Below are 14266 nucleotides of genomic sequence, written 5' to 3'. Positions count from 1 at the left end.
CGGTAAAAAATATTTTGGATCATAAACCAGCACTCCTTAGAGGTTTTGCGTTTTTATTTACTCACTGCTGGATTTTCAAGGCGTAAATTAGTTTTACTATAAACAGCAACACCAAACAAGACATTTTGACCAATCATACACTTCGTTATTCATTTCCTACACCTATTAAATGTCTGATCATTCAATAACAGGTCTGTATGCTTCATCTTTTCCAGAATGAGAAATGTACCACTACAATCTGAATTTAATTCATTTACAAATGTGATTTTATTTAAATTTGTAGTTGAGTTACTTCCAACTGAAATAGTACTCCATGGCTTGAATTTGTGTGCAAAGTTTCATATTCAGGTTTAGAATAATCAGGTGTAGAAAACTCAAATGCAATTTTTGGTGGCACAACCCATTAAAAATTCAGTTTTTCAATTTTATTTTCAGATTTTCAAAACACTACATTATTATAACCCTGAATTTGAAACCTTGCACACAAATTGAAGCCATAGAATCCAATTTCATTATGTCTAATTCAACTACAAAACTTCACTTACAAATACGAACAAAAGCGAAAAAAATCACATTTGTAAATTTTCAGTTCAGATTGTTGTGGCACGTTTCTCATTCTTTAAAAAAATATGCACAACTCTATGTGAGGGTTAGCTGTACAATCCAAGCTGGTAAAAAAAATATACAAAGAATCGGAAAAGATTCATAACTGAAACGTCTTATCTCAGCTCAGTCGAGATCAAACGCAGCTTCAAAGCAAACGGGAGCCAGAAGCCACGGGAGTGTTGGTCAGAAATTAGGTTAGAAGAAAACAGTACAAGATTAGATGCACACACACACACACACACACAAACTCACACAAACACACACAGATGCAGTAACACATGCACATAGTCAGAAATAGTCAGAAAACAAAATCCATTTTAAGAGGAAATGAAGGACAAGTAGGGAATGATGAAGAAAGAAGGGAAAAAAGGTATCTTTAAGTTCATTAAAGGTCAGAGCGGTTTTGTTAAAAACACTACAACATGCCCAGGCTGAGATTGGGAATCAAATATTAATCAAAATTAAACAAAATATTCAAAAATAAAGCATCTGCGAATTGAGATTAAAGGGTTAAAGACAAAAAAAAATGTAATATGCTTGTATTAATCTTATTAATAAATTTTATAAGATTTTTTTTTATTGTATGTGATGCATTTTAAATTTATTACATATTAAATAATTTATTCTTTTATTTTCTTTTAATATATAGGAATATAAAAATAGGTAAAAAAATTGATGTTTTTTAAAACATCAAAATTAACACTTAGGCATTAAGTTATAATTTTATTGTATATAATGCGTTTAAAACATTTAATGTTAAAATAATAATGCAAACAATGTTCTAAATGACAACAGAGAGGTTCATAATATCATATATAATCATATATAATCATATAATATTTACTGTGTTAAATAAACAGCTTTTGGAAGTAAATGAGCCTCATTTTCTTGTGCTAAAACTTCATGTCCATGATGTGCAAAACAACACACTGAATCTGACATGAATGAAAGTGTGTGTAGGTTCAGTGTGTGTCCTGTCGCAGGTTGCAGGGTTGAACATGCAGGTCAGGGTCCAGCTCACTCACCTGCTCAGCAGCACTGAGGTCAAAAGTTTAAGAGTCTCCAGCAGTTTCAGAATGAACCTGATTATTAACTAAGCGTGGAGCGGCCAGCTCTCCTCTATCAGCACTATGACCTTATCAACATGAGAAATGTACACACTTAACGGACTAATACCTCTCACACACACGTCTCAATGTCATGTAGGAAACTGGAAAAAACAAGCAAAATCTGCACACACACTCATCTCAATGTCACAATGCACACACACACACACACACACACTCACACCTTAATGTCTTAACGACATAACTGAGGTACGTACGCACCTGGCTCCTCACAACAGCACACCTTTTTTATAATCCACCTGAAACACTCTCCACAAGAACACGACCTCCAACTTCGCATGACAGACAGACAGGTGTAGAGAGATGTAGGGACAGGTAGAGAGGGAGAGAAAGACAGAGGGACAGACAGAGAGAGGGAGACAGAGGGTCTGTCTGGCACTAAAGCTGACTGTGAAGTTTGGTCTGTCCTACTCTACACCACACAGAGGAGGGACCAGGGCGGAGAGAGAGAGAGAGAGAGAGAGAGACACACACACAAAGTCACAGACAGAGAGAGAGAGAGAGAGAGTGAGAGAGAGGGAGGGAGGGAGAGAGAGAGATGCACAAAGTCAGAGAGAGAGAGAGAGAGAGAGACAGAAACACAGAGACACAAGTCATAGAGAGATAGAGGGAGAAAGAGAGAGAGAAACACAGAGACACAAGTCATAGAGAGATAGAGGGAGAGAGAGAGAGAAACACAGAGACACAAGTCATAGAGAGATAGAGGAAGAGAGAGAAAAAGAAACAGAGAGACACAAGTCGTAGAGAGATAGAGGGAGAGAGAGAGAGAAACAGAGAGACACAAGTCATAGAGAAATAGAGGGAGAGAGAGAGAGAAACAGAGAGACACAAGTCATAGAGAGAGAGAGAGAGAGAGAGAGAGAAACAGAGAGACACAAGTCATAGAAAGATAGAGGGAGAGAGAGAGAAACAGAGAGACACAAGTCATAGAGAGATAGAGGGAGAGAGAGAGAGAAACAGAGAGACAAGTCATAGAGAGATAGAGGGAGAGAGAGAGAAAGAAACAGAGAGACACAAGTCGTAGAGAGAGAGAGGGAGAGAGAGAGAGAGAAACAGAGAGACACAAGTCATAGAGAGATAGAGGGAGAGAGAGAGAGAGAGAGAGAGAGAGAGAGAGAGAGAGAGAGAGAAACAGAGAGACACAAGTCATAGAGGGAGAGAGAGAGAGAGAGAAAGAAACAGAGAGACACAAGTCGTAGAGAGAGAGGGAGAGAGAGAGAGAGAGAAACAGAGAGACACAAGTCATAGAGAGAAAGAGGGAGAGAGAGAAACAGAGAGAGAGAGCAGTTGTATAGTTGTTTTGAATAATTAACTCATCACCTAGTAATAATATTACACATGGTTTCCAGAAATCACAAAAGATTAATAAGCAATAAAATAAGTGCTTCTGTGAGTGAGTGTGTGTGTCTATGTGTGTGTGTGTGTGTGTGTGTGTGTGTGTGTGTGTGCGTATGTGTGTCCCCTGCCATACACATCCCAAGCATACCGCAGTGGCCCACTTTAAAAAAGAGCGCCTATGTTTCAACACCTTCAGCCTGTCTCCTTACCTACTTTAGCAATAGAGATGTACTCTTAAACTCACACACACACACACACACACACACCCGAGATGTGGTGCATCTCTCAGCACATCGAAAATCAGGAAAATGGTGTTTATAACAGTGTTTATAACACTGGAGTGGTGAAGTGGTTTGGAAGTGATTTACATCTAATATATTTCTAAAAACAGTATTACATTAATGGGTTAATCGTGAAACGTAAATATGATTCTGTTAAGCTTGGTTTAGAGATAATATCTGAGGTAACAGAATATGTCAACATTTAAATATTGCTGCTCAGCTGACGTTTAACTGAGGCCACCATCTTTCCACAAGGTGGTTAGTTCTGCCATTTTTCTACCAGACCCTGTTTCACCCCACTTCCTTTTCCTATTCTTAGGATCAGTTTATATCCAGCTGGGGGCCCAAACAGCAAACAGGTCTAAACAGACGAGCCCTCTGTTTGAAAGAAACGACTTGTGAGGGGATGTTTAAAATGTGCGTCTTGCAAGTTGAGGAAAAGAGGATCTGTGAGATAAGGGGAAACGAGAAGAGGACAATACTGCTGGTTGCGTAATACAGAACATAAACTCTAAACATAGCTGACCCCATTCCAGCACTGATAGACATCCACAGCATATTCCTGATGACTCTTTATCAGCGTTAAAAAAATCCCAAACACTAAAATAATTTGTCACCACTATGACTGTCATGGTGACATTATCAGCTCTAGGGTTATATCGTTGACTTTAGAACTTTTATTGACATGTTATTACAAAATTAGTCTTAGAAACATACAGAAACTGCGAGATATTTTCATAACAATGAATGACAACTTCCAAGAGCCTCCTGTTTTCACCCCTCAGAGGACCACATCATGTGAGTTAGCACTAATATAGTAACCGCACATCTCAGGCCTCAGCCAACACAAGAGGCTCTTCATTAGGCTCAAAAGCACAGCAGGAAACCCACAGTCATCATCATCTCCCATGACTCTCCTGATCTGTTAATTAATGAGCTCATCCTAATTATTCTTTAACCCGAAAGCACAGTACGCAGGACGCCCAGGAGCGCGCTTCACATGAAACGCTGCCTTCTCGTTTCCTTAAATATATGTGAATTTCTGAGATCGTTAGTGAAGTTCGTGAAGTTCAACCCAAAAACAGATGAGACCTAGTCCTTTATTTGAAGTTAACATAAGTGAATGATTACGCCTCAATGTAGGCACTCTTCCTCAGAATCTTGTCTTGAACATGCCTTTCAATTTTTGTGCAAATGTACACAAAGCCTCATGAGTTACAGCTATTTGAGTAAATTAAGCTCTGTTCCACTAGAATTGATTGGCAAGTGGTTGCTATATTCTTTACAACATGTTCATTATAATCATTAAAGTTCAGACTATGTTGTACATTAATGCAGCATACTATACTATGCTATACCATGCTACACTACACTACACTACACTGTACCATGCTACACTACACTACACTGTACCATATCATAACCATACCATAACCATACCATAACCATACCATACCATTCTATACATCACCTTTGGAGCACAACAGAGTGAAAACAAGTGCAACAAGTGCAAGTGCAAACAAGTGAAAGTTGAGGCGTGTGTGATAGACATAAGAGACTGGATGCTAAGCAACTTTCTCCTGCTAAACCCGGAAAAAACAGAGGTTCTGGTACTGGGACCACAAGCCGCTAGAAGTAAGTTTAAAGATCACACTGTTACTTTAGACGGTCTCTCTGTTTCAAGTAGTCTAACAGTAAAAGATCTCGGTGTGATTATAGACTCTAATCTCTCATTTGAGGCGCATGTAGATAATGTAAGCAGGTTAGCATTTTTCCACCTCAGAAATATCGCTAAGATTAGAAATATACTTTCGCTAAGTGATGCTGAAAAACTAGTCCATGCATTTATCACGTCCAGATTAGATTACTGTAATGCTTTACTATCTGGATGTTCGTCTAGATGTATAAATAAGCTTCAGATAGTTCAGAACGCAGCAGTGAGGGTCCTGACTAGGACTAGGAAGTATGAGCATATCACGCCAGTCTTATCTACATTACACTGGCTCCCGGTAAGATTCCGCATCGATTTTAAAATATTACTCCTAACCTATAAAGCATTAAACGGTCTCGCTCCGCAGTATTTAAGCGATATGTTAGTACCTTACGTTCCGCCGCGCCTACTTCGCTCTAAGGATGCAGGCTGTCTATCAGTACCACGCATTGCCAAAACCACGGCAGTGGGCAGAGCTTTCTCTTACCAAGCCCCAAAATTATGGAATAGCCTCCCAGTTAATGTACGTGAAGCAGACACGGTCTCAGTGTTTAAGTCGAGGTTGAAGACTTATTTATTTAACCTAGCATTTAGCGACTAGTGTTTTAGACAAAGGAGTAGATCTGGGGGACTCGTGGATGTTGAGTGTTATGGTGATCTGGTGTGTTTGGATGCTGTCTTCCTCACTCTCGTTAGTCACTCAGGTTTGTGACGGCAGAGTGACTGTATGCCTTACATATCAGGGATCTCTCAGGTCTGTGTTTCCCCCTGGTTCTCCTTTTAGTTATGCTGTTATAGCTAGTCCTGCCGGAGTCCCCTGCACTCCTCATTAAGTTTTATCTCCACACGGTGACTGTGAGTGTACCTAACCACTTTCCTTCTCTTTCTGCCGAGCTACACTCCTGAGCTGCCGGTGATCCAGACCCCCCCTACGCTCTGGACCAGATGAGCATCACTCCTGAGCTGCTGGTGATCCAGACCTCCCCCCCCTTCACTCTGGACCTGTCCACCGGCAATGCTTCATACTGCCACGAAGACGCGTCAGCTGTTTTCTATGGACTACACAAACACACATTGTACACACACACGCGCACTACAGTGTAAACCCATATGAGGATGGGTTCTCTGTTGAGTCTGGTTCCTCTCAAGGTTTCTTCCTATCACCATCTCAGGGAGTTTTTCCTTGCCACCGTCACCCTGCTTGCTCATCAGAGACGTCACACACACACACACACTTCACTTTACTTTTGTTTGTGTGAAGCTGCTTTGAGACAATGACCTTTGTAAAAAAGCGCTATATAAATAAAAATGAATTGAATTGAACTGAACTCCTGTGTTAGTCCTGACCTCCCTAAAGCATGCTGTGAATTCAGTGTAGATCTGAGAACATTCTTCACTTGTTCACTTAAAAAAAAATGGTAAGGGGTTAGCCTTTGGGTTTTTATACCAGATAACAGATCCGATTTTCACCAAATTCACACAGTGAGTTTGGGAGGTCAAGACTAACACAGGAATGCACTTAGTTTCATCATATCATGCCCCAGAGCTGACATCTGAGTCTCTCATTTCCAATAGACTGCACTCAATAAAACATACACATCTGGGAAGCACAGATTTAAACATTTTAATGGTCAATACCCGTTAAACTACACATGCAGTGCATGAGTTTCGATGGAAATATACCTATTTTATCTGCTATACTATACTGTACTGTACCCTATTATACATTAGTATACATTACTATAACAATTTTATTTCCTATACTGCAGTAAATTATATTGTACCTATTTTATCTACTATACTTTAATATGCAATACCAATTGTATTGATCATATGTATTTAGTCTACTTTTCCCTACTATACTACACTATACTCCAACCATTCTCTATACTATACTATCTACTATACTATACAAAGCTATGCCATGCTATACTATACTATGCTATGCTATCCTATCCCCTAAGAAGCAAAAGAAGAAGAAGAAGAACAAGAACAAGAAGAAGAAGAAGAAGAAAAAGAAAAAGAAGAAGTGAAATCAAGAGGTTTCTAAGCACTCGGTGCTTGGCCCCCTAAAATTACTGCCATTTGTAAATCTGAGATAAAAGAGGGGTTTGATATATTGCCTGAGTCAATGGGACAAATGATGTCTTAACTGAAATTAATATAGAGGAGTGTGTCGAGTGATCCTTCTCGAGTGATCCGATTGGAAATGGACAGCCAAAAAGGACATACCTGGAATTTTCATGTGTGTTGAAAGTGTCTTGTGTGATTACATGTGGTCAGAATTTCTGGTCATCCTTTTTTTTTGTTTTTGGGGAAACATCAGGATGCACTCTTCAAATCACACTACAACTGTTACCCAGTTGCATCCCTGATTACTTGCACGAGTGGTTTGAGTCCACTTGTGATCAGATCACATGAGACATATGGTAATGCCGTGTGTGAACAAGGCTTCCACTTCTTTACTCCTACCTTTGCCGGAGGGGAGGAAGCAGTCCATGTCGACACTGCTGCGTGAGTGTGAGACCGACAGGGTGCTGCTGGGTACGAGTCCCTCCAGAGGGGGCGAGCGCTCAGTGGTTCTCACCAGACACCAGCCGGGTCGATCGCTCGAGCGCTCCAACACCTCCACTGTCTGTCCTGAGTGCACACTCAGCTCACACGCCGAACACGCAACAAAGTCCTGCAGCACCACCGTGTGTTCACAGCCGCCCGAGAGCTACAGTAAGGACAGGGGAGAGAAAGACACAGACATTACACTGGGATGAAAACAGTACAGTCTTTATGATTACAGCAGCAGTACGTAGGTACAAATCTACAGTATCCAGTTGAGATTTGGGCAAAACGAATAAATCATTCTGACACGTAATCTATAACACCATGATGAATCCACTGAGTGCTAAATTACCAATGAGATTAAGAGACAAAAAGTCAGGAGAAAAACTGAGGGAGCAGATTCACACAATGTTAAAGATAGTTACTACACTACTACTAAAGATCAGTGTTCTGTAGTGTTCGAAAAGCTGCTTAGATATTATCAGGACGATTCTGTGACAATTGATATCTAGCTATTGATATCCACATGTCCCTGGTTAAAAAAAAAAAAAACAAGGAGAGGGAGGCAAGAAAGCTACTGGGTATTTGAGCATGGTACAGCCATTAACTATCCCATTAACATGTTTTATCGATTCTGTTTTTAAAGAATAATTTTTCAACTTTAGTGAAATATGGTTATAAAATTAAATAATAAACTTCAAATGATTAGTCAAAAATAAGTCAACGAAATAAACAAACTGCACCTTAACCTAAGAAGAAAAATAAAAAATTCCAGTAATCCACAATTGAAATACAACATTTGGAAGTTTTTGATGTCCAAAGCTGATTTAAATTTTTTACATTGTGCAGTATGTATTCATGTATCATTCTCTACAAAAGATTTCTTCTAAAAGCTGGATATAATATTAATAAATGAATAAAAAATGGGGACAGAGAGAAAGAAGGCAGGGGTGGAGTGCTCAAACTTTGCTGCCAGCGATCCCTTTAATGTAAAATAAATTCCTTTCAGTATGGAATTATTTAATGAACATTATTTAAATGTGTACAATAATATTTTGCCTATGTATTGGAACCATAGAGATATTGTATTAAAATTGTTATTAGAATCACGTTGACATTATTTGACATTATTAAGCTACTTGTATTTTGAGTTATGAAGGTAAACCTAAGTGACAGTCAAACAGCAAAATAACCATAAGAGCTCAATAATAAATATAATAATTTTGATAAAGGTGGGTTGTGATTTGAAACTCAGCAACCTCCTGGTTATGCTTCACAGATTCCTGGAGGTCCCAAGACCTTGCTCGGAGAACCACTGATTTATGATATTTAAATAAATCAACTCAGCAAGTTAGAGAGAAAGCAGGAGAATAGGAGGATACAGAACATCAGTGTGTGTGTGTGTGTGTGTGTTACAGCTGTTCCCTGTTGTGAGGGAAGCACATGATTCACCCTAATCATGTCATTAACACTACTGCAGTCAGCAGGAGAGGAGCAGGGATTGTGTGTTTACAGCCTGACTCACACACACATACACACATTATCTCAACTGGAGATGAGGTTTAGATGCATGTAGAGTACACATAATGCTTTCTCTATGACACTGCGCGGACATGCACACACAGACACACACACACACACACACACACACACACACACTCCTATCCCCCTCTCTGACTCTTTCTGGCTGCATAAATCACTCAGTGAGTAAAGTGAACACGGAAATGCTCAGTTTTTACAGCTGCGCTTATTTCACCCACTGTAGCCAACTCTACCCCAGCCTCTTTTTCCGGCCCATCCCCAAGCTTGACCTTTGACCCCTGCCCCAGGCTGTTGGCGCTGTATTAAAGCCCTGGTTCATCTCAGAATTCTGAGAGTTGTAACTGATCTGAATGAGGCTCAGCGATCAGTTCCCCATCCTCTGATTCACATCGGCATGTGTATGAGATGAGCAGCCACCACCGACCCAGACCAGAAACACACGGCATGCATTATAAAAAAAATTACATATCACTATACAATATATGACCTGCACCACAATATTTAGATTTGCTAACAAAAGAAAAGATATTTTAATCTGGAGGTTAATATTACTTCACGATTACTTCATGCTTGAAAAAACTGAGGAAAAATGAAAAAGGTGGCACTAGTGCTAGACCAAAATATTAATAAATCAATCAGTTATGTATTAGGGGTGTATTGGAATGTCACTATGTGTATCTGTATCTGTATTCGGATTTAACCCTGAAGTGGGTATGGCCTAAACTGCAATTTTTTTTTTTTTTTAAATGAACCACTATGTGCTTGAAAACACTAGAAAAACCCTCACAGGTAGAAATGTCAGCAGTGTCAGCATGGAGTGTGAATTCTGGCTCTGACAGTTCCTCAACCTCAGCTACATCACTTGACCAATATGCATGGGACTGCTTTTTAATCCTGCTTGCTTAGCTATTAATTTTGTTTGTACCTGCTTGCAATATTTTCTAACAAATTTAGTTGGTTCTATTTCTCGAAAAAAAAAAAAATATATATATATATATATATATATATATATATATATATATAGAGAGAGAGAGAGAGAGAGAGAGAGAGAGAAATAGAACCAACTAAATTTGTGTGTATATATATATATACATTATATATATATATATATATATATATATATATATATATACTGGAACCCTGATTAGGCAGTTACTAAGGATGAAAGAATGGACACTGAAAATCGGAGCGACACGCGTTCACATTAATGGATGTTTGTCCTGGGACTAAAAACTAAAAACCATCCACTCATGTGACGTCTCTAGTTTCAACCAGATACCCTGTGTGAGCAAGTTTCCTACAAAAAAAAGTGATAGTATGTCTCCTATTCGTACCAGTATTTACATCTGTTTACAACACAGTATATACAGTTTATTCTAAATAAAGTATTCGTATTCGGTTACATTCCTAGTACGTAATAATTATGCACTGAACTATGAGCACTGTCTCATGTACACAACAAAGCATTTTGTGAGTTGCTCTGCAAAACAGTGTATGTCAAATACAATAGCTGTAAATGTATTTATTTTTCCATTCACATCTGAGCTTTCTACATACTGTACGTTGTGTCTTTTAATTCTGTTGAAAGTGTGTGTGTGTGTGTGTGTGTGTGTGTGTGCCTACAAAAAAAGAACTCTAATCTGAATGCTATGAGAATCCCTCAAGAACATGTTAGAGTAACAATAAAGGAAAGCGTAGTGAGAGATGACGACGATGATGACAGGGAGGAGGAGGAGGAGAGGAGGAGAGGAACACCCTCCTCAGGGGAGCAAGCCTTGCTTCCCATTCTGATGCTTCACATCTGGCCAGGAATTCCCACCATATGGAGCATGGTGTCCTCCACATGGAGCGAATTCTTTGAGGCATTACAATAATAAAAAAAAATCATATAAACCAAACACACTCATAATGTTACATTTGATATTGTCAGTATTGCTTAGGCTCATGTTCTACCACAGGCTCCTATAAGCGCAATCCACATCACCGGGTGTTAGTGTACACCTGTTAGTGTTTTTATGTCTTCTGCCATGTCTTATGTAATGATTGAATGTTTCAGACATTAGGAATAAATCTGCCTGGACAAACAATCTGAACAGAGCTGAGACAGCCACTCCCTCCTGAGCAAGAGAGAGAGAGAGAGAGAGAGAGAGAGAATACACTCCAAGAGTGAGCTCATGCTTAGTAAAACTCAAAACACACACAGAACCATACTAACAGTCAAAGGTCTGTACACAAGGTCTGCTCATAGAAGGTCTTCATTTTTACTATAATTATAATGAAGGCATGTGGAATTATACTGTGACCAAGAAAAGTTAAATAAATCAAAACTATTGTATATATTTCATTTTTGACCGTATTCCTGATGAGGCTTCGCACGCTCTCAACACGTGCTTCCTCCAGGCTCTCCTGCTGCTCATGCTGAGGAGGAGAGCGCTTTTCGCCCTCTTCCGCATACACAAGCTCACAGATGACCACGATTGGCTAGTGTCAGTGTGACTGACAGGGGAGAGAGAGAAAATGCTCTTCCCACCCAGAGGGTACGGCTAATTTTGCTCTCTAAACTCAGAGCCACAGACGGCTGTGGCATTGTCTGCCCTATTTAGCATCTTTGTGAACAAAGATGGCCGACAATAAAGTATAAATTTTCTGCCACACATAGTCACACCTAGCATAGCCAATCCATCCACTAGAATGTTTTGGGGAGTTGGAGGAAGCCAGAGAATCCAGAGGAAACCCATGTGGAGATGAGAAAACGTGAAACTTAGCACAGAGAGTAATTCAAGCTCAGGATCAAACTGAAAGCTGTGAGGCGGCAACGCTACCCGCTGCACCACTGCGCTGCCCTTAGTTTGTACCTTATTTCAACTTTTTAAAAAATATTTCATGTAATGTCGTAATATTCTAAATAACAATAATACAACTACAATTTCTCACCTTTAATTCATAAGAAAACTTTATGAGACAACCAAGCAGTAAAAGTTATATGTATGAATGTTTGTAAAATTAATGAGTATTAATGAGTGATAAAGGAGCAAACAGTTGAGGGTGTGAGGTTACAATGTGTCAGTAAAGTGTAATGACTTTTCACACATGTACACACACACACACACACACACACACACACACAGATGGAAATAAGGTCTCCTCCCTAAAAATACACAAACGCCATACTATTTTTTCACCTAATCCTTCCCATTCAGTTCTCACTTCACTTCATACGCCCCAACAGGTTAAACAAACTCCTGTATTTCTGCAGTCTATCCTACAGACCCTCTCCTCCAAGAATAAACTAATGATGTAGAGATGAAGACATTTCTACCATCATCAGAAACTACAAAAATTGCTGTAAAGTTGACTAGGATGATTTGATACAAAGAAATTGTTAATAGTAAAGATGATTTATTATTAAAAAAAGCCAGAGTTACTCACAGGTCTTGCTCCCTTGGGCTGTGTGAAGCTTCTCCACTTTGGCATGACACTGCCAGTGTCTCACATCCAACTACCCAGCCTAAAACCAAAACCTAAAACCCGAAAAAAAACCCTGACTTTGATTGGCTGTCTGTCTAGACTAAAAAGGCTAGCCGCGCCCCCTTACCCGAACTTTTCTGTGCATGATAATGAGCTGCTGATGTGCTGGTTTAACTTTGAATGACTAAAGACGGACTGACTGTGGTCTAAAGCTGAATGCAGTCCCGCCTGAGAGAGAGAGAGAGAGAGAGAGAGAGGGAAAGAGAGAGAGAGAGAGAGAGAGAGAATGAGAGAGAGAGAGATTTTGCTTGATTACATGCAGAGAGCCTGAGGTCAAACAGCATATGTGGGTGTGTATGGTCTGATTGGGCAATAACACTATGTGGATTCAGACACACACACAGACACACACACACAAAAGGTTTTAATACTGTTCATGTGACCATTACAGTTACACTGACTAAGACAAATATAAATTGATGAAAACTTTACATTTCCATGTACTACATTAGACAGCTAGAACAGTTAATCCAAAGAATCCTTGTGGAAAGTGTAATTCGGTGGTAACTTGTGGGCGGGGCTAGCAGTAGTATGCACAACCTTGATTGGCTGTGCATCCTGTGTCTCACAAGATACATACAAATACATTAATTGTTCAGGTTTTTAATTCGTCAATGATGTCCTTACTATGTTTTTTGTGTAATTTTTCAGTTTTTTGTTACCATGATGTTTTTTTTTTGTCTTGTCATTAAACTCTCAGGTTTTGTTGGCAGGTCCAGACTTTTTTTTTCCAGACTTATATTTCTGCTTAGTTTTATAGGAATTACGATGTAGTCGCTCTTACCGTCGTCACTGTGGATGTTCCAGCGTCTCGAGTTGGTATAAAATAAACTCGACCTACCAACCTGAAATTATGTTGCTTCCTGTTTGGTTCTTGTTTTTTTCGAGTGTGCAATCTGTGCTGCACAGAAATTCACAGTGACACCGCTGTCCAACAAAACTCTTAGCCAAATGTCTGGAAAAATATGTCAGTGTTTTTTATTCTTAGTGCCGCAGTGTGGTGTCCAATGCAGCCACCCACACACGCAGCAAAAACCCAAAGCCATAATGTCATCTGTGCACAAGAGGATACTTAGCATTACTGTAAGACAGGTTGAAAAACAAGACAAACAGAAAAGACAAAGACTGAAACACACCCCCAGAAATAGCGGGAAGAAGCTGTGGATTGCAGGTCAACTAATTTGCATATTCATTGCATGGACAGGATCATTTGCATATCAAAACGTGGTACAGGAAGAAGGAAGACACTTAGAAAAGAATAGAATCGAACAGAATAGAGATTATAGATTTAGATTTTAACTTATAGAAAATTTATAGAAAGAAGACGTTACTGGTCACGACACCACAAATGGACTATTTACGTATTTACAGAATTCTATAATTTCTATCAAGAACACAGACAAAATGAAGCAGTGGTAGTGAGGATTCAGGAAATGACTCACTTTTATTGCTGTTAATAGCTCCAGAAATAGAGTTTAAAGCCAAGCAGAGAGCAGTTTGTAGGTGGGACAAACAATGGTGATCAGTGATTGGTCATTGGGAAGAATGGTGATCAGTGATTGGTCATTGGGAAGAAT

General features: G+C 39.4%; 1 protein-coding gene across 3 annotated transcripts in view; it reads right to left on the bottom strand.

Moving 5' to 3' along the window:
* kalrnb (kalirin RhoGEF kinase b) overlaps positions 1-14266 on the bottom strand; it is an 82280-nt gene that overhangs the window by 16374 nt on the left and 51640 nt on the right. Inside the window, exons 1-2 of one of the 3 annotated variants that reach the window (XM_034311712.2) lie at positions 12591-12833; positions 7536-7782 (exon numbers count right to left, since the gene is read on the bottom strand). In XM_034311712.2, the coding sequence (XP_034167603.1) occupies positions 7536-7782; positions 12591-12635 (292 nt within the window). In that variant the 5' untranslated portion in view covers positions 12636-12833. Of the gene's footprint in view, positions 1-1934; positions 2136-7535; positions 7783-12590; positions 12834-14266 lie in introns of those variants that run through there. The other 2 variants (XM_053229192.1, XM_053229199.1) reach the window with 2 other exon arrangements.

The sequence above is a fragment of the Pangasianodon hypophthalmus genome, chromosome 2 (assembly GCF_027358585.1).
Source record: "Pangasianodon hypophthalmus isolate fPanHyp1 chromosome 2, fPanHyp1.pri, whole genome shotgun sequence".
Classification (NCBI taxonomy): Eukaryota; Metazoa; Chordata; class Actinopteri; order Siluriformes; family Pangasiidae; genus Pangasianodon; species Pangasianodon hypophthalmus.
The sequence above is the reverse complement of the archived record's forward strand: the minus strand, read 5'-3'. Positions and strand labels throughout refer to the sequence as shown.